At 31.2% G+C, this 22,593-nt stretch overlaps 1 protein-coding gene across 1 annotated transcript; it reads right to left on the bottom strand.

Annotated features, from left to right (window-relative positions):
* Positions 1 to 3,005: 3,005 nt before the first annotated feature.
* Positions 3,006 to 11,153, bottom strand: LOC104898391 (GDSL esterase/lipase At5g03610). The gene is made up of 5 exons (XM_010685469.4): positions 10,917 to 11,153; positions 10,264 to 10,491; positions 4,455 to 4,726; positions 3,977 to 4,283; positions 3,006 to 3,383 (listed from the first exon to the last, which is right to left on the bottom strand). Exons 1-5 carry the CDS (start codon positions 10,978 to 10,980, stop codon positions 3,166 to 3,168), a joined length of 1,089 nt encoding a protein of 362 aa, XP_010683771.1. The 5' UTR covers positions 10,981 to 11,153; the 3' UTR covers positions 3,006 to 3,165.
* Between the last annotated feature and the right edge of the window lie 11,440 nt (positions 11,154 to 22,593).

Here is a 22,593-nt window from a genome sequence, read left to right as displayed (position 1 = left end):
AAAGTTCGAATGGAGTCGGTGTCCGGTAACTTATTGTGCACCACGTGTCATGTGATGTAGTCAATTTTTATTTGATATAATATATTTTTATTTAATATAAACAGCTTTTGTATGATATAATCATCTTTTGTATATTCCGTTTTGGTATGGTATAACTAGATTTTCATATAGTCAATTAACATAATTAATTTTCTCTAACTTTATCAATATTTTCTATAATATAATCGGTTTGGGTGGACAATTTTCCCTTAATGGACAATTTGGCCCGTAATCTATGATAGATTGCATTTTCCCTCAAAAATAAAAAAAAATAATTGCTTTGGGTCTACAATAAATTATTGTGAACTAAATCCACCCAAGAATTGCTTTATATAATTGTAAACCATATTTATCATCAATTTAATATACTTAAACATCTCCATAATATATTGTAAACAAAAATCTTATTTTTTTTATCTAAATTATAAATAAATTATTGTGAACTAGATCCATCCGAGAATTGCTTTATATAATTGTAGAGTTTGTCTTGCAAGAGACACTCTACTTTTAAATTAAAATTAGGCAATGGTAAGCCCAATATTAAAAAGAGAATTAGTCAATAGTAACTAGGTTAATTTCTTTCTATGACTAGTTTAATCCATTTAATGATTAGGGGCATGTTCTCTTCGGCATAAAACAGCTGAACTGAACTGAGCTAAACTAAATTGAACAGAATTAAATTGAATTGAATTAAATTGAATGTAACAAATCTATAAATAATATTTAAACAATAATAATATGAATATTATATAATAATTATAATGATAAGTAATAATAATGAATAATAATAGTATTTTTGGATATTTTTAAATGATAGTTATGAAGAAATAATGTTAATAATCATAAATTAATAATAATAATGATAATTAATAATAATTATTTTATATTATTTTTATTAATATATTAATACTTGATGATGATTATTGATTATATAATAACAATAATATATAAGAAGTAAATTAATATTACTATTTTAATAATTAGATTTAATAATATAATATATTTAGTAATAAAAATAATGATTGGATTCGGACCGCGCAAAATTGCATCATAAACCGTTTTGACGTGATTTGATCGATTTATGGGCTAAAAAATGTGGGTTTATTTGTGTTTTTGACCTAAACCATGTTCCTTCTAATAGTAATAGTAATAACAATGAGTGAAACTATAATAAACAAAATAATATATGGAAATAATAATAATAATAATACTTAATAATAATGATATAAAAATAAATATAATAATAGGAGTAATTAGTAAAATAAATTAGACCAACATAATAATAATATTAAAAAAAATGGTTATAAAAGAATGGAGCTGAACTGAGCTGAGTTGAGCTGAAATGAACTAAAAATAAGCTGGGGAGAACAGACCCTAGGTCTACTCTTATATTAAAATTAGATTGCCTCTTTTAATAATTTTTTATAATTGTAAACCATATTTATCATCAATTTAATATACTTAAACATCTCCATAATATATTGTAAACAAAAATATTATTTTTTTTTTATCTAAACTATACTCCCTCCGTTTCCTAAAGATCTTCCCTCTTTTCGTTTAAGTGCGTTTTCAAAAGATCTTTCCTCTTTTACTTTATTCCTTATTTGGAATTCTTTTCCCTTTTTACCCTCTTATGTCCCTATCATATGGTCCACTATTACATTATTAATTCAATTTTACTCTCTTTCTCTCTCCTACTTTAACCGCTTTTTATTTATTTATTTATCTTAACCCCTTTTTCTCTCCTACTTTACCCACCCCACCCCACACAACTTGATTTTTATTGGTATCTGTAGTAACAGTAACAAGGAAGATCTGTAGGAAACGGAGGGAGTATGTGTATATGTATTATCTATATGAAACACTATTTATTCTAAATTAATAACCTAAAATTATGATATAGCTTATTAAGTGGCGTGACATACAGTGTTAAATTAGAACGTTTAATGTCATGAGCTCGTAGGTAAAATTTTGGTTTAAATTTTTATTTCCTTTCAGATTCCTCCATTTTTTGGAGGGAAAGGAAAGTTAAATTTTTATTAAAAAGTCTTTCCGTCCAATTCCTTCTATTTCCTTTCACTAATTTTTTTTTGAACCAATCATTGGAAACTAATATATACCCTTGCACTTCCTATCGTTTCCTTCCAAATCCTTTCTGCTATACAAACTGTAAGAGTTCTATTAATAAAATGAATGTTCCTCTTCGTGCTGGTGCAAGTTGGTTTGCGAACAAATGCAGTTGATAATCAAAATCGTTCTGGTGGTCATCACTTCATTGCCAAGTCTGCTTTGCAAGCTGAATTGGTTGCAATTCTTCATTGTATTAAGTGGGTGATAGGAAAGGGTTTTACTGCTATTCATTTGCTAACTGACTCTACAGGTGTTATCCTCCTCCTTTGAGCAAAAGGTTCATCTAATCTATCACTCAAATGGACGGTTGAGCATATCCTTGCTATTGCTTCGTCTCTGTTAGTTTGTATAGTGCGAAAGGTGGAGAGGTTACAAGTTCAAGAGCCCATGTTTTAGCTAATGGGTTTAGATGTCACCCTTAATTGTCTTTGTTTGTTGTTAGTTTAGTGGTAGCCTTTGTAAAAAAAAAAAAAAATGAATTTCATCTCCTAGAAGCGGAAGAACTTTTGAAACTGTGCGAAACTTCACCAGGGTTCATGGACAAAGAACGGGCAAACCCTTATGGGTTATATCCGAAGATATGGAAAGATATGTTTTTATGTCAGCAACAGAAGTCCAAGCTCATGGAATTATTGATCTTGTAGCAGTCGAATAAAAATAGTTAGTTTTGCATCTCTTTATACTTATTACTGATTTTAGCTGATTGAATCATGAAATTGTGAGTCAAAGGAAGTATTAGGTTTAATGAAGAATTAAGAAACCTAAATTCTAATCTTACATCAACGAATCACATAATTTTGCTGGAAGTTGAAAGAATCAATAAGTGTGCAAATAGATAAAGGAACAAACAAAGAATCGATCTCATTCACACATCTTACATCGATGAAAAGCACAATTATAAACACTAATGAAAACTTATGTACAATCACTTGTACAATTTTTATTACTCTAAAAATTATTGACCATTTTTCTTAGAAAAAAGAAAGCCTTAGCTAATTAATGTTGTAGTTCTTCAAGATTAGCTTGTAAAGCTAAGCTTAGAGCTTCCCAACCTGCTTGTGTAGGGTGTACTTCATCCCAAAAGAAGAAAGACTCTGGGTTTTGGCATACCTTGTACATCTTATTACCCTTTTCATCTACACTTCCACAGGTATAATTTTCACTTATGCCAGTGCAACATGACTTCATTGTGTTGTCAAATTTCGAATTATTTCCTGCATAAAAGAAGCAAAGTTATTTAAAGAGACGGTCTAATTTTAATATAAAAGTACATCTAGTCACTAAATGGATTAAACTAGTCACCGAAAAAATTAAGTAGTCACCGGAAAAAATTAACTAGTCACTATTGGACTAATTTTCTTTTTAATATTACACTTATCATTGCCTAATTTTATATTAAAAGTAGACGGCATCTTACAAGACAAACTCATTATTGCATGGTCAAATATTCACATCTATGATAATAATTGGTAACTATTCCTCGAAATATAAAATATAAAAATTTATTTCAAAACAAAGAGAATATTATGTATCTCTATTATATATGAGAACTTTAAGTACTTTGGTGTCCATTGTTTTTTTTACTAATATATATCCTTAACTAGAAAATAAAATTACAAAGCCTAACACTCTATTAGTTTAAAAATAAAAATAAAAATAAAAATAAAAAGGGGAAAACGATCTAAAAAAGTGCAAAGCAATTACAATTACAGTTACCACTCATCCTTTGACTTTGCATGCATAACGTGCAATAAAGACTAGTGCTACTAAAAATAAGGTGATATTAACCAATGAGGCAATGACTAACCTTGATTATTTTCTCTTCCTTGAAAGATAGAGAAAAAAGCAGTGTATAAATCAATAATGACGATCGGAGAGCCATGATCATTGGTAGTTTGATTGTTCAACCTGGTAATTGCTTGTTGCAATAAGAGATTATGGAAGACAACGGCTTGGTTGAATGTGTCATTGCATTGATCATTTACTAGGTTTCGAGGTAGACATCCCAAAGGCTGTAATGCTGTCACTGAGATTTTCTTCACTCCTAAGTTGTAAATACGTTGAATATCCACAACTAGTTGATTAACAACTTGGGGAATGAATGTTTGAAATCCCTATTTCAAATACAAGGGAAATAGTTAGTTTACTATTTATAACGAAGTTATATATAGATCCTACATGATTATATTTCGCCTTATATAAAATTTAAAAACACATAACGAAAAAATCAGACCGTGATCAAGTATATATTTTGAGACGGAGGAAGTATATATATAGTAAGTTACCTGAATGGTACCACCTCGAGAAAGGTAAGCTGAGTAGTCATTGCCAACAAGACTAACATGAGCAATAGAATTTTGTAGATCAGAATGTGTAAATAAGGAGTCTTTGTGAAGGCGTTCAAAGAAATCGATTTGGGTTGTCATGTTTGGGTACGGTGCGAGTGTATCAAATACTCCGGTCCCTCCAAATGCAAAGTTCATCCCATACTTCAAATTGTTGGGTTTGTACTTTCTGAACTTGTAAGGTACTGGGGATTTTAAACCCAAATATTTAGCTGCGCAATGCCAATCAACAACATAATTAGGAGGTTGTGTTGAGCTATTTAATTCAATTCAGTTCAATTCACTTTACGTACATATTTGTAGTAATTTGTTCACTAGTGTACACTAATTCACACTCTCATGCATTAATTATTCTTTCAGATTAGAATATATATAAATGTCATGAACATAAATCTTCAATCTTGTCTGAACTTTTGGGATGTGATAGCTTTAAGGTTGAAAGCTAGCTGATGAGATTAAAGTGGTAATATTAAGCCATTGTGTTGTGTGGGTGCACATGGTCTTTAAAATAGAGAGTAGAATATGATCTAGTGTACTTTAATAGTAACATGATTGTAGATAAATAGATCAGAAGTGAAAATTTTTGGTTGAGAAAAACTAGATATCTAAATTATCAGTATTAATTTTTTTATTTTCCTTTGTTTTTTGGTGTTGGAGAGATTTGTATTTACTTTTATACCATTCAAATATGTGTTACAATGAAGGGCAATATTGTCAGTATTAAATTTTTATTTTTTTTTTTTACGTATTTTTCACCCAATTTCTCCGAGTAAGCCTTTTTCTCACCAAGACGTTGCTCAGACCCTAATATTAACTACTCCCTCCGTCTTTTTTTATTTGCTACAAGCACTTTTTCACAAAGACCAAGGAGGGAGTGGGGACCATTGACATAAATGGAATTAACAAAAAAACAAATAGGTAAATTGTGGGACCTATGTATTATATATGGAAACATTTACAAAATCAAGAAGGGAGTGATGGCAAATTTGTAAATAAAGTGTGGACCTATGTACTATATATGGAAATATTTGCAAATGTAGCAAATAAATTGAAACACCCCTAAATGGCAAAATGTAGTAAATAAAAAAAGACGGAGGGAGTAGTTATTAATGGTTATAATGTCTATGAAAACCACAAAATAGTAAAGGAGAGAGGTCTTTGTGAAACATATAGGGAGTACAATAATCTTAATTTCGATAAGGTGTAATAGAAGGTATTTTGCCTTTTGTATGACTTTCAAGAAACTTAACTTCAGGGCCGTCTTAAAATTTTTGGAGACCCAGTTCTAACATGAAAATTGGTCCCCTAAATTTATAGAAAATAAAGATCGAAGGTTAGAGTTCTAAAAATGGAAAGTTGAAAATCTAAAGATAAATCATTGGCAAATTTATTAAGGGTGGGAAACAATGGTTATTTCTTCAAATATGAAGTAAAATTTTCAAAATAATATATTTTGGGGTATTCTTTATAATTTTGGGAGTCCTGTGTTGTTGGGCTCCTTACACACCCTCATCTACCCCTCTGCTTAATTATATGGTATAATATGAAGTAATGAAATGAGAGTCTAATCATGAGGTACAAAGTTTATCAATAAACCAAACTAATATAAGGTTGGTGCAACATTAATCAGTTAAAGGTGACCAAATAATGAGAACAAAGTATATACTGAAAACTTTGGCTTTACATAGAATTCGAAACGTTATAGATTATACTCCCTCCGTCCCATAATATAGTGCCTATTTCATTTTTGGTGGTCAAACTTTAAAATCTTTGACTGAATATTCTCATTTGTATATATAGAAAAACATATTCATGTAGGATCTTGTTAGATTCGTCTCAATGTGTAGTTTCATAATATCAACTTTTTATATTTTTTATTAATAAGGAATTGAAGATATTAAAGGTCAAAGTTACATTTTGGAGACCGTAAAAAAAGAAACAAGCACTATATTATGAGACGGAGGGAGTAGTACCATAGTAAATAGGTCCCAAAGATGAAATGATGATATGGGACACATCACACATTACAAAGTAACAAAATGTAACAAACTAACAATAAAGTATGAAGACACACCATCTGTAAAGATTAGCCCCACTATAAAATAAAAATCTGTAAAGATGAGAAAGAATATAAGGGCCCTTCAATAATGCAAATTTTTACAGCCGTACGTAGAGATATACTCATATGAAAAACAAAAAAGAGGGAATCTCATCTCTCGATACTACAAACTCAAACTTTAAAGAAAATGGTGAAAAAGAAAAGAAGCAAAAGAAAAATGGTTAAAGGAAGCATATATAGCTAGCCACGAAAAGATAAAGGTTTTTTTTTTTTGGTGCTAGCTAAGATGTCATTGTAATTCTGGAAGAAGAGGTGCAAATTATATAATTCCTCCGTTTTCTTTTAGATGTTACACTTTTCAAATCACGGACTTCTAGGTAATTTTTGGAGAGAAGAGAGATAGAGAGAATGAAAAACAAAAGGGTCCCATGTGAACATGTGATAGGAGAGAGATAGAGAGAAGTTATTACTCAAAATAAAAGTATAACATCTATTTTAAAACTTCTCAAAATAAAAAGTATAATATCCAAAAAAAACGGAGGAAGTATACCTTTTTTATTTTCTTTTTGGAAAGGTGGATCCTACATCATACTATACTTCAGTCTTCACCAAAGGAAAAACAAAAGGGAAAATTCTCCATTCATGGGGCACCCCATTTTTTCTCTCTCCTCACCTTATTTGTCCACCTCATTTTCCACTACCTCCCCATTTTACCTTACTCAAATTTGAAACACATACCTCCACTCATCTACCTCCCCATTTATCTTCTCTCTCTTATTTCCTATACTCCACCACCTTTTCTCTCTCCTACTTTCCCATACCCACACAATATTTTATCTATTTATTATATACCCCACCACCTTTTCTTCATTTGGGCACCTCCCCTAAAACTTGAGCATCCTCATTAAATGGGGAACCAACCCCACTCATGGGGAGCCCCATTTGAGGAGAGAGAGTCCATATGGGGAGGGTAAAATTTGCCATTGGAGGTGCTCTTAGCTACAAAGAAAAGGGGGGAAGGGGGGGAGCTAGGAGGATTTTAGAAGTCATTTCATCCTTTGTTGACTAGCCATTATTTGATTACTAAACTAGTTATTAGGTTCGGATTATATTTCGTGTAAGAAAAAATTTCATTTATTAATATTGTATTTTAAATAAATGATAATATTAAATATAAATTGGTTTAGTGTTTAAAACTTTAGTATACGAACTTGAAGCTAGGGGAACAAAACTTATACTATGCAAATTCTAATTTTTTTTATTGTACATGAATTACATGAACTAAAACTCCCTGGGGAGAGCACCACGTGGTACAGTTCCTTGTTTAAAAACGTCTTTTAATATATTTATATAGATTGAATTGTATATAAATTTTTTATTCATTCTTTTATTTGTAGTAAACCAAGTTTATCTTTTTTTTGAAAAAAATATTATATATTCATGGAATCATATAATTATTAGGACTCCTTTTCATTAAAAAAAAAATATAAGAGAAACCGTTTTACTGAAATTCAGATGTTAAAGGCTGATTTTTAAAGGGTATATATATGCATAGTCTATTTTTGTTATTTGTTCAAAAGTAAGTAATGTAGTTGGTGAATACTTTTAGAACCATTGTATAAGTTGACATCTTCAAGAGTCAAGCTAATTTTTATTTATCATCAACAAGTACTCCTCTTAGGTTCTTATTACACCTTCAAAATAGCTACAATAATAACACCAAAGTTAAAATCTATTAATTCTCTCTTGTTCTTTAGAAAAAACATTAACAATGACTTTCTGAAGGCTACTCCAAGAAGAAACAATCAATCCTTATATTGTGTGATCAAAATTATTAACGTGACAACGAGATGTAGACAAAATCACAAAAATAAAGAAAAAGGAAAAGAAATAGTTCTTTATTTATTATTTATATTAAAATTTCATATTTTAACCTACTACAATTGTTACGTACTTACGTTACATCATTTATGTTGACTATTTGAGCAAGCTTCATTAGCCAAGTATTAAGTATACAATATAAGATACTCACTCGTTAAGATTTGTTTTTAACAAAAATGGTAATTTAATATTATGAATTTAGCCAAAGAAAGTATATAGTTTATATGTGCACTCAACATCATGAAAAGAGAAATACTTCTATATGACAATAAAATTACGTGCATGTCTAATTGTCTATTACCAAGACGTGTAATAATCTCTTAAATAATAATACGACCGATGGGATAATATGTATATCTTACTCATCATTAGCTTATTTGGTTAGTGATATACTCAAACTCATAACCTACTACTAGTACTTAAAGAATATAAAATAAGCTAATGAAAGATCAGTTGAGAGTGATATTGTACGCAATAGTTAGCTAGGTACTTTCTAATAACCCATAACTTATATATTAATTAATGTCACGTTTAATCAAATTACATTATATTACAATTGTTGCAATGCACTCCACGCATATATTATTTCATTGATTTCGTATTTTAGTAAGTAGCTAGTTTTTAGATCAGGGTTATGCCTCGCGTAGTGACTTTTTCATTTATTAATATTTTATGACAATACAAAATATGACTAAGTTTAGTGGTTAAGATTATAATGTATGATTTCGAAGTCACGGGATTAAATCTTATACAAAGTATTTTTCTAAATGTGATTCTATGTGAATTACATGGATTAAAAATTCCTAATGAAGAGTGTCATGTGGCATCGATCCTGGTTTAGAAACACCTTTTAACATATTAGTATAGATAGATGATCGATTGTATAAATTTGTGAGGTTACTTGAATATATAGCCTATATAATAATAATTAATGAAAGAAACTAATATGTAGTTTAGCAAAATTAAAGAAAAAAGATAAATTTTGTATATACCACTTTCGAAAATGACAAAAACTTTTTACGAAATACAAATTGACTACTCCTGTAGGCTGTAGACTGTAGTCCTATCTTTTAAAGAATTCAAAGAAAATTTGTTCAATTAGCATGAAAGTTGGAAATGGGAGGGGAAAATATTTACGGCCATGCATAATTATGGTTTAAAATTTCATAAAAACCATTTAACAATAGTGATCATTCAGTAATTTTTTGTTACTTTCATAACTAAGGTTATGTACATAATTATCATCAAAATAGAATTTTTTTCTTTTAGATTAAAAGAGAACTTACAATCTTCATTAAGTATATTCTTATGTAGTTGTTTGCATACTATCAAAAAGTGGTAGTTGTTTGTAGATAGTGATATACAAAATCAAGTTACCTCATGGTTTGTCCAAAGTAAAAATTACCAATAATAAAAAGAAATACTTTCATACTTTTTTAATTGACTCGTTTTTCTTGAGCATACATCTCAATGCAGTAATTTAAACTTTTATATTTTTAATTATTAATAAGCAAAATTTACAAAAAGTTGATATTATGAAAATATGCATTGAGACGAATCTAACAAGATTTCAAATGATTATATTTTCCCTTAGGTACAAATCACAAAAATGATTGTCAAAGTTACACATGTGAATAGTGCATGTCAAAACGGATTATAAAAAAACAGAGAAAGTATAAAGCAATGAGAAATTGTGAAGGAAAAGTATCACTATTTATATTATAATCAAATATACAAAAAGTAGCATAGAAACTTTAATCTCAAAAACTTAGCTAATTAATTAATAAAAAGAGGTGAAAAGAAAGTTACCTAGGAAATCAGTGAAGACACGACCATCAGAGAAACGGCCAGAAGGTTTCCCGGGAAAGGTGATACCATATGGTTCTTTCCATGATTGACCAATTGAAATTCTGTTATTCCCTGTATCAGCATATGAATCTCCAAATACAAACAGCTTCTTTGTGTCATGATCATCATTATGATTATGATGATGATGATGGTGGTGGTTCACTGAGGAGCTTTCTGCCACCTTGATTCCTAAACAAATAAAACAAAGTATACACACATTTTAAAAAATTAGAATTATATATCTTAATACAAAATTAATTTGCATTGTTTGAGACTTAAAAGTATGGAAAATGCATACTAATTAAAGAAGGTATATTATTATTTTTTTTCCTTTGATAATTTACTAGGACAAGCCTCGAAGGGAATGTCCCTTCGAGCTCAATTTATGAAACACGTAAAGAGAAACTCAAATAAAAAACTAATAATAACACGTTTTCTCAATAAGTAAATTTTGAAAAGGATCGAACCATGAGGTTGGAGGGAGTAAGATAAAAATCGAACTCCAACCTCATGGTTCGAAGAAGAGAGCTCTACCATTGAACTTCCACGACTCTATATTTTTTCTACAATCAAAGATTATATAATAGTGATATATATATGTATAATTTATGTACCTATGAGAAGAAAAATGGAGGAGGAAAGGAAGAAGGTGAAGAAGAGCTTTTGTGGCAACCTCATTATAGCTATAGTAAAAAGCAATGATGGAATAAACTATAGTCTATATATGAAGGGTGTATTGAGATGTTGTGGTCGTAAAAGGGGATTGCTTTGAATCTTTGATGGCATAGGTTAAAGCTATTTATATATATATAGTGCTTTCTTTATCCAATAAGACTAAAGAATTTAAAATCTAAAGATAATTAGTAGGTTTATGCATTCTGACCAAGTGTAGGCGCACTTGGCTTACAAAGACATAGAAAGAGTGTTTCTTATTTTCAAGTGTATGACTTTATTCCATCTTTGCCTTTGTGTGGGCCCCATAGCATCATGCCTTCCTCACTTCAATTTTTTTTTTTTTTGTCTATTTTATCTTCAAAATGAGGTGGAAAAAAGATCATATTTGTCATAAAGAAATTTAAAATTAGGAAGGTTAAAAATAGGACTGCTTATCGATCGAGCCGAGCTTATAAATTGTGGTTTGCTTGGCTTTTGATCTTTTAAATTTATTCGAGCTCGAGCCGAGTCCGAATCCAAGGCGAGCCACTATAAGCCGAGTTTTGACCGAGCCGACTCCAATCTATTCACGAACATGCCAAACTCATTAACACCCCTTAGTTGAAAGTTTCATTTTCATTACCCACAATTTTTTTGGTTATTGCGATAGTTGTTGTTGATTGGCTAAGGGTTTTAGTTACTAGTCTAATAAGTTGTATTTTTAAATGTTAAAGACCCCTTTATTTCTCCCATCGTGTAGGAGTTGTCCTATTTAAGACAAGTGAATATCATTATTAAAATAAAAGAATAGTATATTGAAACAACGGTAATTATAGTAATATGAGATAACTTCAGGGGTTCATATGTGTAGCAGATAACTTTCAGTGAGATCTAGGATGATTTAATTGTTAGAAGTAGGGTAAAGATAAGCCCGGTTATAAAATTTGACAATTAAATTTTGGAATTTATATATGACACTGAAACGTAAGTAAAGATCAAACAATATGGACATAGTTCCCGCTTTTAAACTCAAACCAGATCTAGAAATTAATATTTTTTGAACCGTATATGTAATAGCCCTGTTTTTAAGAATGTTTATTTAGAAGTTAATTATATATATTAAGTTAATTATGTTTCGGAAATTCTTATTTTATATGTGATGTGGGATGTGAATTATATTGTCGTGTTCGTAAAATATATATTTATTTAATTTTATGGTATTATTATTTTATATTTTGAATTTTGTGCATTTAGTTGAGCGGTATTTGGCCCAAATAGAAAACCAAAGTCGGGTTCCTATTCTGTAATATTGTCAGTTAATGAAATAAAACCCCAAATCCTATCTTTGTTTCTCTCAACCCTTATCCCGCAAAAACATAAGAACCTCAATTTTGTGAAACCCTTATTCCCCTGCATCTCGCTTCCCCTGCTTCTTCGATTCGCCGCATAAGCTCGCCGGAGCTTCGTCGTTTGCCGCCACTACATGGTCAATTTATCATTCCGGTCTCTTGCCGGAGTTTCCCCCTTGTCGGCGTCGTTGATATTCTCGTTTTCACTCTCCTGCTCTGTTCCGTGCTGCTGTTGTTATTGGTGGTTGTTGGTGGTGATTTTGTTGTAGCTGCTCTGAGTTGTTGTCGACGAACGGCCGCCGGATTCCTACTGCCGGCGTCGCGTTGCTGCTGCTACTGCTTTGCGTCGCACCACGACGCGGCGAACCGCCGGAGCTCTCTGCTCCCTTGTTGTCCCTGCTGTGTTGAGCAGAGGTATAATATTACCTCTTCCTCTTGTTTTTGATTTTCTATTTGTGAATTAAAGCCCAAGTTGTTGTTATTGTTGTTGATTGGTGTTGTCGTGTTGTTGGTTGTAGTTGTTATAGGTTGTTTTTCTTCTGTTCTTGTTGTTGTTGCGTTATTGTTAGTGTTGTTATTGTTACATTGTTGTATTGCTGTTGGTTGTTGTTGGTTCAGTGATGTTGTAATTGTTGGTGGTATGCTGCGTGGTGGTGGTGGTGGTGAAGTTGTTGTAGTAGGTGTTGTTGGGTGAGTGTTGTTGTGGTTATTATTGTTGTAATTGGAGTTGTTATATTTGAAGATAAGTATAGAAGTTACATAGAATTAGTTAGTTTTTATTTGTGGGATTTATTAGTTTGATTAGCATAGTGGTTGTATTAAGAGAAGTTAATTAGATTAGTTAAGATTGGTTATTGATTACTGTTATTGTCATGAGGTAAATTGTTGGAGAAGGATTATGGAATTGAATCTCATTTGGAGATGAAGATTAATAAAGGAGGTTATGTTGGTGGAATCTGAATCGCAGTTTAGGTAACTTTTATGTTCAGTAAAATGTATTACTTATGCCCATGTGTGTGAATCTTTTTGTTATGTTTTCGTAAATAACTTCGTACTATGGCCATAGATATGAATGTGATGATGAAATGTCATTGATTGAATATGAATACGCAATTGTTTTGCTGGCTTAGTTTATGAACTGAAAATAGAAAGTGGGCAAGGTATGGGTGGATAATGGTTACTTTTTGACCTGATACGGTCGGCTACGCTCCATAACGAACCTAGGGGGTAGTATTATTGCTGGGCTTCATAACGAATGAACCTTGGAGGCAGTGTTTGTCCTTTGTCCAAAGCCTGTACTTGCCACTGATTTGTTTAAGAGAATGAGCTATGCCAGCGTTGTAATGAAAAGGAAATGATTTGAGAAATAAAATGTTTATAACGGGCTAAAGTAAAGGTTACGAGTTTTCCACTCATTTTGGATTTTTGTTTGTTTTGTATTTCTCCCCTTAATTTGCACGTTTGGTATCAAGAGCTCGAGAATGGAAGTGAAACAAGATTATGATGTCGTCCTAGATTAAGGATTGAGCTTGTATCTAGTTAGTTGATTCGAGAATGGTTATCAGTATTTCATTGTATAATATTTTAGGAATTTAGTTCAATTATTGGTGTAATTAAGGATATTTTTCCGCTGCTATTTTATTAATTAAGATTCGGATTCTAGTTTATGGTTGTCAAGTATGTCTCGCTAGCAGCTCGATAGAGCGGGCTGTTACAGTATATTAAACCATATATCTTTAGTTCGATCATATTTGATCAAATGCGCTCCAACTTTAATGTCCAAATGGATTTTCAACAATCTTATAATGGATACCGATTATATTGAAGTTGGTAGTTCCACGATTGCACGCCAAATCTATATATATATATTAAAAAGGAATATCTTTCACAAGACTCCACCACATAACATCTACACTTGAAGTGACATGACGCTATGTCATACATGATTGGGTAAAAACGTAAAGTCATATAAAAATAATGTTAGGAATAGTAATATAGAAAAATCTAGTGTAAAAATCAAGATAATATATAGAGTTATCTAAACAAATATCTATTGTAATTAAAGCATATTATAGATATTGTAGGAATGAATAATCTAGAATAATCTAGCATAAGATATGATTAGATCATATAAGATTAGTGTAGAATATTGTAGATTGAGATATACCACTCCTATAAATATGTGTTAGCATTGTACATAGGAGTGTGGAGTCATATGTACTTCCTACCATATTCATAAGCAAAGAGTTCTCTTATGGAACCTTGCATATCACAGATCATATGTATCTCCCCCAAAGTTTGTAACAAATTATTCCAATCAATGAAAATTCATAAATTACAAAATTGGCCCATTAACCTTCTGCATGCGTCTGTCAAAATTTTTTATCATGGTATCAAAGCCAGAAGATTCTGTCTCCTCCAAGTTTTCACCAAAAATACGGTAAGTCATTATATGCATGCTTCCCGAATCATGCATGTTTCTTTCAACATTACTCCATGCATGTTTCATTATTCAATATGTAATTACACATTTCACATGCACATACATATGGTGGCTAAAATAACAACCAAATTAAGTTGCTGGCTAAACAAAGCCACAATAATACAAGCATATGGGTGGCAAATACAAGCTAGCCCTATGCATTCAAGGGTGACTGAAAAAAAATGTCAACCTGATTCATCAAGGGGCAAAGAAAAAGACCCCAAATATGTGTCGGGCAAAGAGACTCGAGCGTAAAAGGGCATTAAACCCTAATACAACAAGCTGGGCAAGACCCAAGCACAACATGAGCAATAGACCCAACAACAGTGCATGTGATTGACAAAGACCTAAAATACATATTGAGGCAAGAAAATCTCATAAGTCGGATCAACAATCAAAATGCTGAAAATGGAAGGAAACAAGGAGCATGAAGTTCACTAACGATGAACCAAGCAAATAAAAAATACACAAAGAATACAAGGGAAGCAAAAGTGGAGGAGTAAACAAGAAGATAAAGGTCGGGGAGCATTAACAAGGTCACAAAGACATCAAGAACACCAGATAAGTGTGCAACTTTTGAGCTTTGCAAATTCAAGGAGGACATTAAAGGAGGACCCAACAAGGATAGAATTATGGGGGAGTTGAGCAAAATTATTTACAAGTATGAAAGTCAAATTTTTCAAGATTAAGGGGGGAGTGTTAGGAATAGTAATATATAAAAATCTAGTGTAAAAATCAAGATGATATCTAGAGTTATCTAAACAAATATCTATTGTAATTAAAGCATATTATAGAAAATTCTAGGAATGAATAATCTAGAATAATCTAGCATAAGATATGATTAGATCATATAAGATTAGTGTAGAATATTGTAGATTGAGATATACCACTCCTATAAATATGTGTTAGCATTGTACATAGGAGTGTGGAGTCATATGCACTTCCTACCATATTCATAAGCAAGAGTTCTCTTATGGAACCTTGCATATCACAGATCATATGTATCTCCTCCAAAGTTTGTAACAAATTATTCCAATCAATGAAAATTCATAAATTACAAAATTGGCCCATTAACCTTATGCATGCGTCTGTCAAAATTTTTTATCAAATAAAGAGTCAAATAATTATTAGTTACCAATACTTGAATCAAAGAATCAAGATCTTCAATACTCCTTATTTATACACACTTCAACCATCCTTAGAGAAAATACACTTTAAAAATCGCGTCAATAAATCAAATTAATTTTTTTTCACTTACATGTGTTATTATCCATGAGAGGGGAAAAAAGAAATAATAAATATTAGAATGATTTTTGACATAACTATTTCCATGACCAATCTAGATATTTAGTACATCAATAGCCAATATCTCGTAATTACCATCTCCATTAGCATAACTTGAATTTCTAAACATGTACTTCTTACTTTTTACTTCTTATTTCTTACTTCTTACTTCTTAATTCTTACTCATGCCATTATATTAAATTAATTTTTCTTGTGAGAAATTGTATTAATATTGTTTATACGCGTAACAAAGTGGTATTGAGTGCCATTTTGCTCTGAAAAAAAAAGCAAGTCAATGAAACTCAACTACTCAATGAGTCATTTGGTGCAACTTGTAAGGTCGACTAAAAAAAGAAAAAAGAAAAAGAAGAAGCAATTTTCGTGGACCGTGGACTAAGCCCAATAACCAAGTTAAACTTTCAAGAGTTAGCCGTCTTCTTCCGTCCAGAAACTACTTATTTGGTCCAATGCTTATTTCACACTTACTAATATAATTTTTCAAATTAATCTCGCACGTTTTTTTAAAGCTAAGAGCCTAAGACTGATTATTTGAATTTTTATGTTTATTTCTCTTTATTTTTCTCATCCATATTGCCTCTCTAATCACTTTTAATATTTTCTATTTTATGTGTTTGTTCTTTCACCTTATTTTTTCTTACTTATAGAAAAAATGATTTTTTGATGGGAATAATCTCATCTTTGAGCGATCTTCTCAAAATAAATCCACCTTTCATAAATTTGGAAACAATTTCACTTTTAGAATGTGTCTGCTCAAAATGGACCTTTACCTGTTGGTAACCTGTAAATTTAGGTTTTCTCTTCTATCTTTCCTCTACTTCTTCTCCTCCACAACTACCATCACCTAGCCACCGACCCTTGCAGTCCCCACCCCAACAACAAACCCCAATTCCCCACCCCCTACTAGCTCCACCACCCACCCTCCCCACCCCACACTCCCACCAGATCCCCACTCCCTCCGCCGCAAACCCTCTCTCCCCGCAAAATTCCCTCTGTCCCAACCCTCCCTCGCAAATCCCACACACAAATCCCCCTCCCTTACAACCCCCCAAATCCCCTCCCCCGCAACCCCCTCAACCCCCGCGCTTTTTCGGCGAATCCCCCGCTCGCGCGCTTCCACGACAGATATCACAATGAGAAAAATAACTTATTTTTTCTTATCTGAACTAATATGAATTCATTTTTGCTGAAAATAACTTTAAAAATAAGTTGAGAAAAATAGAGCTTTCATAAAAAAAAACTATCAACTCAATCTACTATAATGAGTTATCGCTGCATGTATTGCGTACATGCAGATATCACAATGAAAAAATCGCCATCGCAAGTATCGTATGCAGTGGCGGAGCCCGTATAGGGCACGGGGGGAATCAAAAAAATTATTCAAAATTAAAGGATTATTGTATGATGATTTAGTTTCTTCATTAGCTTTTTACGTACTTGTATGATGGTAATCTATTGATTGATTTTCATATAATTAGTTTATATGTGTTAATTTGTATCATATAATGAAATATAGGAAACGATGAGTGATATACTTAGATAAAAAAATCAAAGAAAATGGGAAAACAACCCGATATTAAACAATGTTTCTTTGCATTGTAAATTCTAATATTGAATATTTTTTATCTTTTTTTTATGCCCCAATTTTGAAATCCTGACTACGCCACTAGTCGCGTGTTTAGTAAGTTAGTATTATTTATACCATCTCTATTCTCTAAATTAGTACCTTTAACTTTATGGTGATAATTAATCCTTCACTTATTATAATGTGTACGCAATCTCTACTCCCTAAATTGGTAGCATACATTTGTATTTGGGTTACAAGAGGAAATTTGTACTTTTTTTTAGCTGTATTGGGCTCCTTTTATTTCCAATCTCTTTCGTTGTTCAAAAATCAACATCCGAAAATAAGACATGTGATCATATGCAACTATCATTGGCAAAAATCCAAGGCTAAAATCAACCAGCTACACTGGGCCTCACCTTGAGCTATTTTTCACATTTCATTCCACGTTAATTACGTTTCATTCATAATATTTTTGGGTGTTTCAGTTTGTTACGTTGCTCTAAACGATAAGAAGACAAAAAGCACGATTTGTTTTTTATTACTTTGGAGTTTGGACAAATTATTTAAATTATATGAGGAGTGATGTTGGGACCGTAGGAGTTAGGACCAGCCAGAGGAGTGTTTAGAGTTTAGACCACGAGGACGGACATTATGGTTGGAATTAGGGATGACAATGGATCGGATTCAGACCGGATTATGTATAATTCGACTCCGACTTACAGGAAGTCGGATTTTAAATTTGAGTCCGACTCCGAACATCCAACTTCGATCCAACTTAAAATCACAACATCCGACTTCGATCCCTATCTGATTTATTTTTCTGCCCATTTTTTATAATAGAAAAGTCTTGTATAATACAATTATCTAATCAGTTAATTACTCTAATAGTCATATGAAAATCTTATATAGTACAAATAATTAAAATATTACTATTATTTTTAACAACAATTTCTTCAATGGGAAAATCTTATATAATACAATTGGCTGAAAGTCGAAGTAAAGTTGTACATAAATAATACATTAACATTATAAGAAAAAAAAATATTAATTGACTTAAAATTGGAGTCGGATTATCTTATGAGATCCGACTCCGACCCTCTTCCGACTCGGAGTCGGGTTCGGATTTTTTTTTTTGTCGGAGTCGGCTTGGATTTTTTTTGCTTCGGATCGGAGTGGACTAGGGTCGGATCCAGACTAAATTGTCATCCCTAGTTGGGACTTGGGAGCAAGAGGGATGAAATATTACTAGAAAATCTAAATTTAAATACCTATCTCCATTTGTTACCATTGCACTACATCAAAAGACACATGAAATGAGGAGGAGAGAGTAGTAAGAGCCTGTTCTCTTCGGCATAAAACAGCTGAACTGAACTGAACTGAAGAGAGCTGAACTGAACTGAAGAGAGCTGAACTGAACGGAACTGAACTGAACCGAACTGAACTGAACTGAATTGAATTGAATTGAATTGAATTGAATTAAATTGAATTGAATTAATTTAATGTAATAAATATATAAATAATATTTAAACAATAATAATATGAATATTAAATAATAATTAATTATAATAATAAGTAATAATAATGAATAATAATAATAATAATAATATTTTGGAAATTTTAAAATGAGAGTTATAAATAAATAATATTAATAATCATAAATTATTAATAATAATAATTAATAATAATTATTTTATATTATTTGTATTAATATATTAATACTTAATGATGATTATATAATAACAATAATATCTAAGAAGTAAATTAATATTATTATTTTAATAATATAATAATATTTAGTAATTAAAAATAATGATTGGATTGGACCGCGAAAATTGCATCATAATCTGTTTTGACGCGATTTGATTGGTTTATGGGCTAAAAAACGTGGGTTATTTGCGCTTTGACCTAAACCATGTTCCTCCTAATAATAATACTAATAATAATGAGTAAAGATATAATAAACAAAATAATATATAGAAATAATAATAATAATACTTAATAGTAATGATATAAAAATAAATAATAATAATAATAATAATAAATTAGTAAAATAAATTATAACGACATAATAATAATATTTAACAAAATGGTTATAAAAGAATGGAGCTGAACTGAACTGAACTGAGCTGAACTGAACTGAACTGAACTGAACTGAACTGAAGAGAGCTGAGCTGAACTGAACTGAAGAGAGCTGAACTGAACCGAACTGAACTGAACTGAAAATAAGCTGGGGAGAACAGGCCCTAAATCACCACCCATTGTAATCAATAATAAAGTAAGACTTTCTTTGTAAAAAATCTACCCTGAAAATTAAAGAAGTATTATATATAAGTGATATGAAACGTCATAAAAATAAAAACTTGCAAGTATAACTATTAATACGACGCTTTTATTTTTGTAAATGGATGTTCAATTCTCTTTGTTTCTCTTTTTATTACACAACTTTATCTTTTTATTTAATTTATCTATCCTTCTTATCTAGAATGAAAAATAAAAATATGAGAAAATCAATCATAAACTAATTCAATTGTTTATATAAACAGAATTACAAGGGAGTTTGGGTTATGTTTAATTTATCAAAGCCACTTGCAGATATTAATTGGTTCACACCTTTTAACCATGAGTTGAGGATCTCTTCAACTACAAATTTGGGGTATAGTGGCTTCTTTATGTTTATAGTATAAACCCCTATTTATGGTTGACTACTTGAATTTGTAATTTGTGCCTTAAATTGATGACAGATTGATAACAGGTTGATGACTTTTAGGTGTAGAATTGCGTTGATAACCTAATTTTGTCATTTTGTATAATACTCCTACTTATCATTGCATTGTTAACTAACCCTTTTTTTTGAGGGGTCGTTAAGTAACCTGGTAGTATTCTTGAAATCCTAGATATATTTTCTTGCAAGCAACAACCCTATATAATTAGGATTAATTTTGACGAATTCAACTATCTCTTGGTACTTCGACATCAATATTCGGAAAAAACTTTGTCTACCAACTAGGATGTCGCTCGACTCGATCGAGCGGTAGCCGATTTTGACGCGAAAACACGTTTTCTAATGTGGGGTATAAATATGCTAGTTGTTTTATATCATGAATTAAGGCTATGTTTAGTTCACCTGAAATTTTCTGATCTGAACTTATCTAATCTGATCTGAACTTATTTTTTTTAATTTGATCTGATCTGATTACAAGATCTTATGTCTTAGATTAGTCTCAATATATAAGAAAAAAATATAGTCATGTGGGGTCTTGTTTGATTCGTCTCAATGAGTATTTTATTAATATTCAATTATTATAATTTTTATTAATATGTAATGAAAGATATAATGATTTTTAAATATAAGCATGAACTGATCTGATCTGAACTTATTTCTTCTGATCTGATCTGATCTGATCTGATTAGATCTGAAATACTCTGTAATCTGGTTTTCCTCATATCAATAAAATATTATCTATCTGTCCATGGACATAGCCAAAACTTTATTGGTGAACCACGTAAATATGTTGTGCGTTATTCTTTGTTTTGCATTTGATTATTTGTTCTTTCTCACATCTGTTATAACAAATATTAAGAAGGTTACCTTTTTTTCTTTTGAAAAAGATAAAAAATGCTCTCTTAACCAAAATCTCTTGTAAATCAACCCGGCCAGAACCTCTAAAATTAAGTAGCTTATTTTTTTTTAATTTTTTTTTTAAGGAGGGGATGAAGAAGCTTACCTTTTTCTTAAGGTTACATTTTTTTGCCTGATAGTATGAGAAATTACTTCTGACAACATGTATACTTTTGAAATTGAAAAGGTGCATGTGCTGAGAATTGCGTTGAAATATTTTCCTTAGTCGTGTGACTCGTGCATGTATTACTATCAACATTCTGGTTATATAAAGTAACAAAAGGATTAGGCACTTAAGGCCAAGCTACATTAAGAATATAAGATATAGGCATATAACCCAACTATACATAGTACTACATCTTTAACCCAATAGCATGTACATTTAGATGAAGAGGGGCATGTTTGAACAAGAAATGGAAGCAGAACTATATAAAGAGATGATGTCCTGAACTCCTGAACATTGAGTCCTCGTACATGTATGATTGGATATAGTATATATAGAGAAACAAACGTCAATGCTTTGGCCCAATAATATTAAGGAGTCATTTGATTCAAGATATGGAATGGAAAGAAAATGGATACAAATAGAGGAAGGGAATGGTAACAAAAATGGTTACCTTTATTGAGTGTTTGGTTCAAGCCAAGGAATGGAAATGGAAGGTAACCATTAACTTCAAGTGATGGATTTTGTTACTTGAGAGGGAGGAAAAGTAACAGATTGGGGGAATCCATTACTATCAAGTAATGGTAAGGGATTGATGAGGGGTTGAACCAAACAAAATGAAAGGGAATCGATAATTGATTCTGTTTCTTGAAACCCAAAAATAGTGAACCAAATGACTCCTAAGTATATACTTATAATAATAGTCATATACACATGGAGTTTGTCATATAATCTATCAATATTCAATGGTTAGCAATGGGGTTCGGCTCGTGATGGAACTAACTATGGTTGTTCATGTTGTCTCAATGATCGAGTTTTGCAAGGTGAGGGATCTTTATGCTATGGAGCTTCTAGATAGCAAGATCGTCTTAAAAATTTGGAGGTCCTTATGTTAATTATAAATTTGGGCTTACATATAAAAATATTATGCATACAATGATAATTTATAACTAATGTATTCTACAAAGTATATCATTGTTATTTGTTAAACTATTTTTTTGCAAAATAAAGCTTAGGTTGAACGATATGGCTAAAAAAACATTTGAATTAAGACTTTTGGGCCCTCTAAAAAGCGGGATCATATACTGTTGGTCGCTTTACACGCCCTATTAAACGGTCCTGTTAGATAGCCTTCTCCTACATGGCCATATAACT

The sequence above is a fragment of the Beta vulgaris genome, chromosome 7 (genome assembly GCF_026745355.1).
Source record: "Beta vulgaris subsp. vulgaris cultivar EL10 chromosome 7, EL10.2, whole genome shotgun sequence".
Lineage (NCBI taxonomy): Eukaryota > Viridiplantae > Streptophyta > Magnoliopsida > Caryophyllales > Amaranthaceae > Beta > Beta vulgaris.
Note: the sequence above shows the minus strand (reverse complement) of the source record. Positions and strands in the feature narration are given on the sequence as shown.

Excerpts from the sequence above, each read along its gene's own strand:
- LOC104898391 (XM_010685469.4), bottom strand. The coding sequence starts at position 10,980 with ATGAGGTTGCCACAAAAGCTCTTCTTCACCTTCTTCCTTTCCTCCTCC. Across the intron at positions 10,492-10,916 it reads CTCCATTTTTCTTCTCATAG|GAATCAAGGTGGCAGAAAGC; the intron begins GTACATAAATTA and ends TTATTTGTTTAG. Across the intron at positions 4,727-10,263 it reads TGTCTTCACTGATTTCCTAG|CTAAATATTTGGGTTTAAAA; the intron begins GTAACTTTCTTT and ends GGCATTGCGCAG.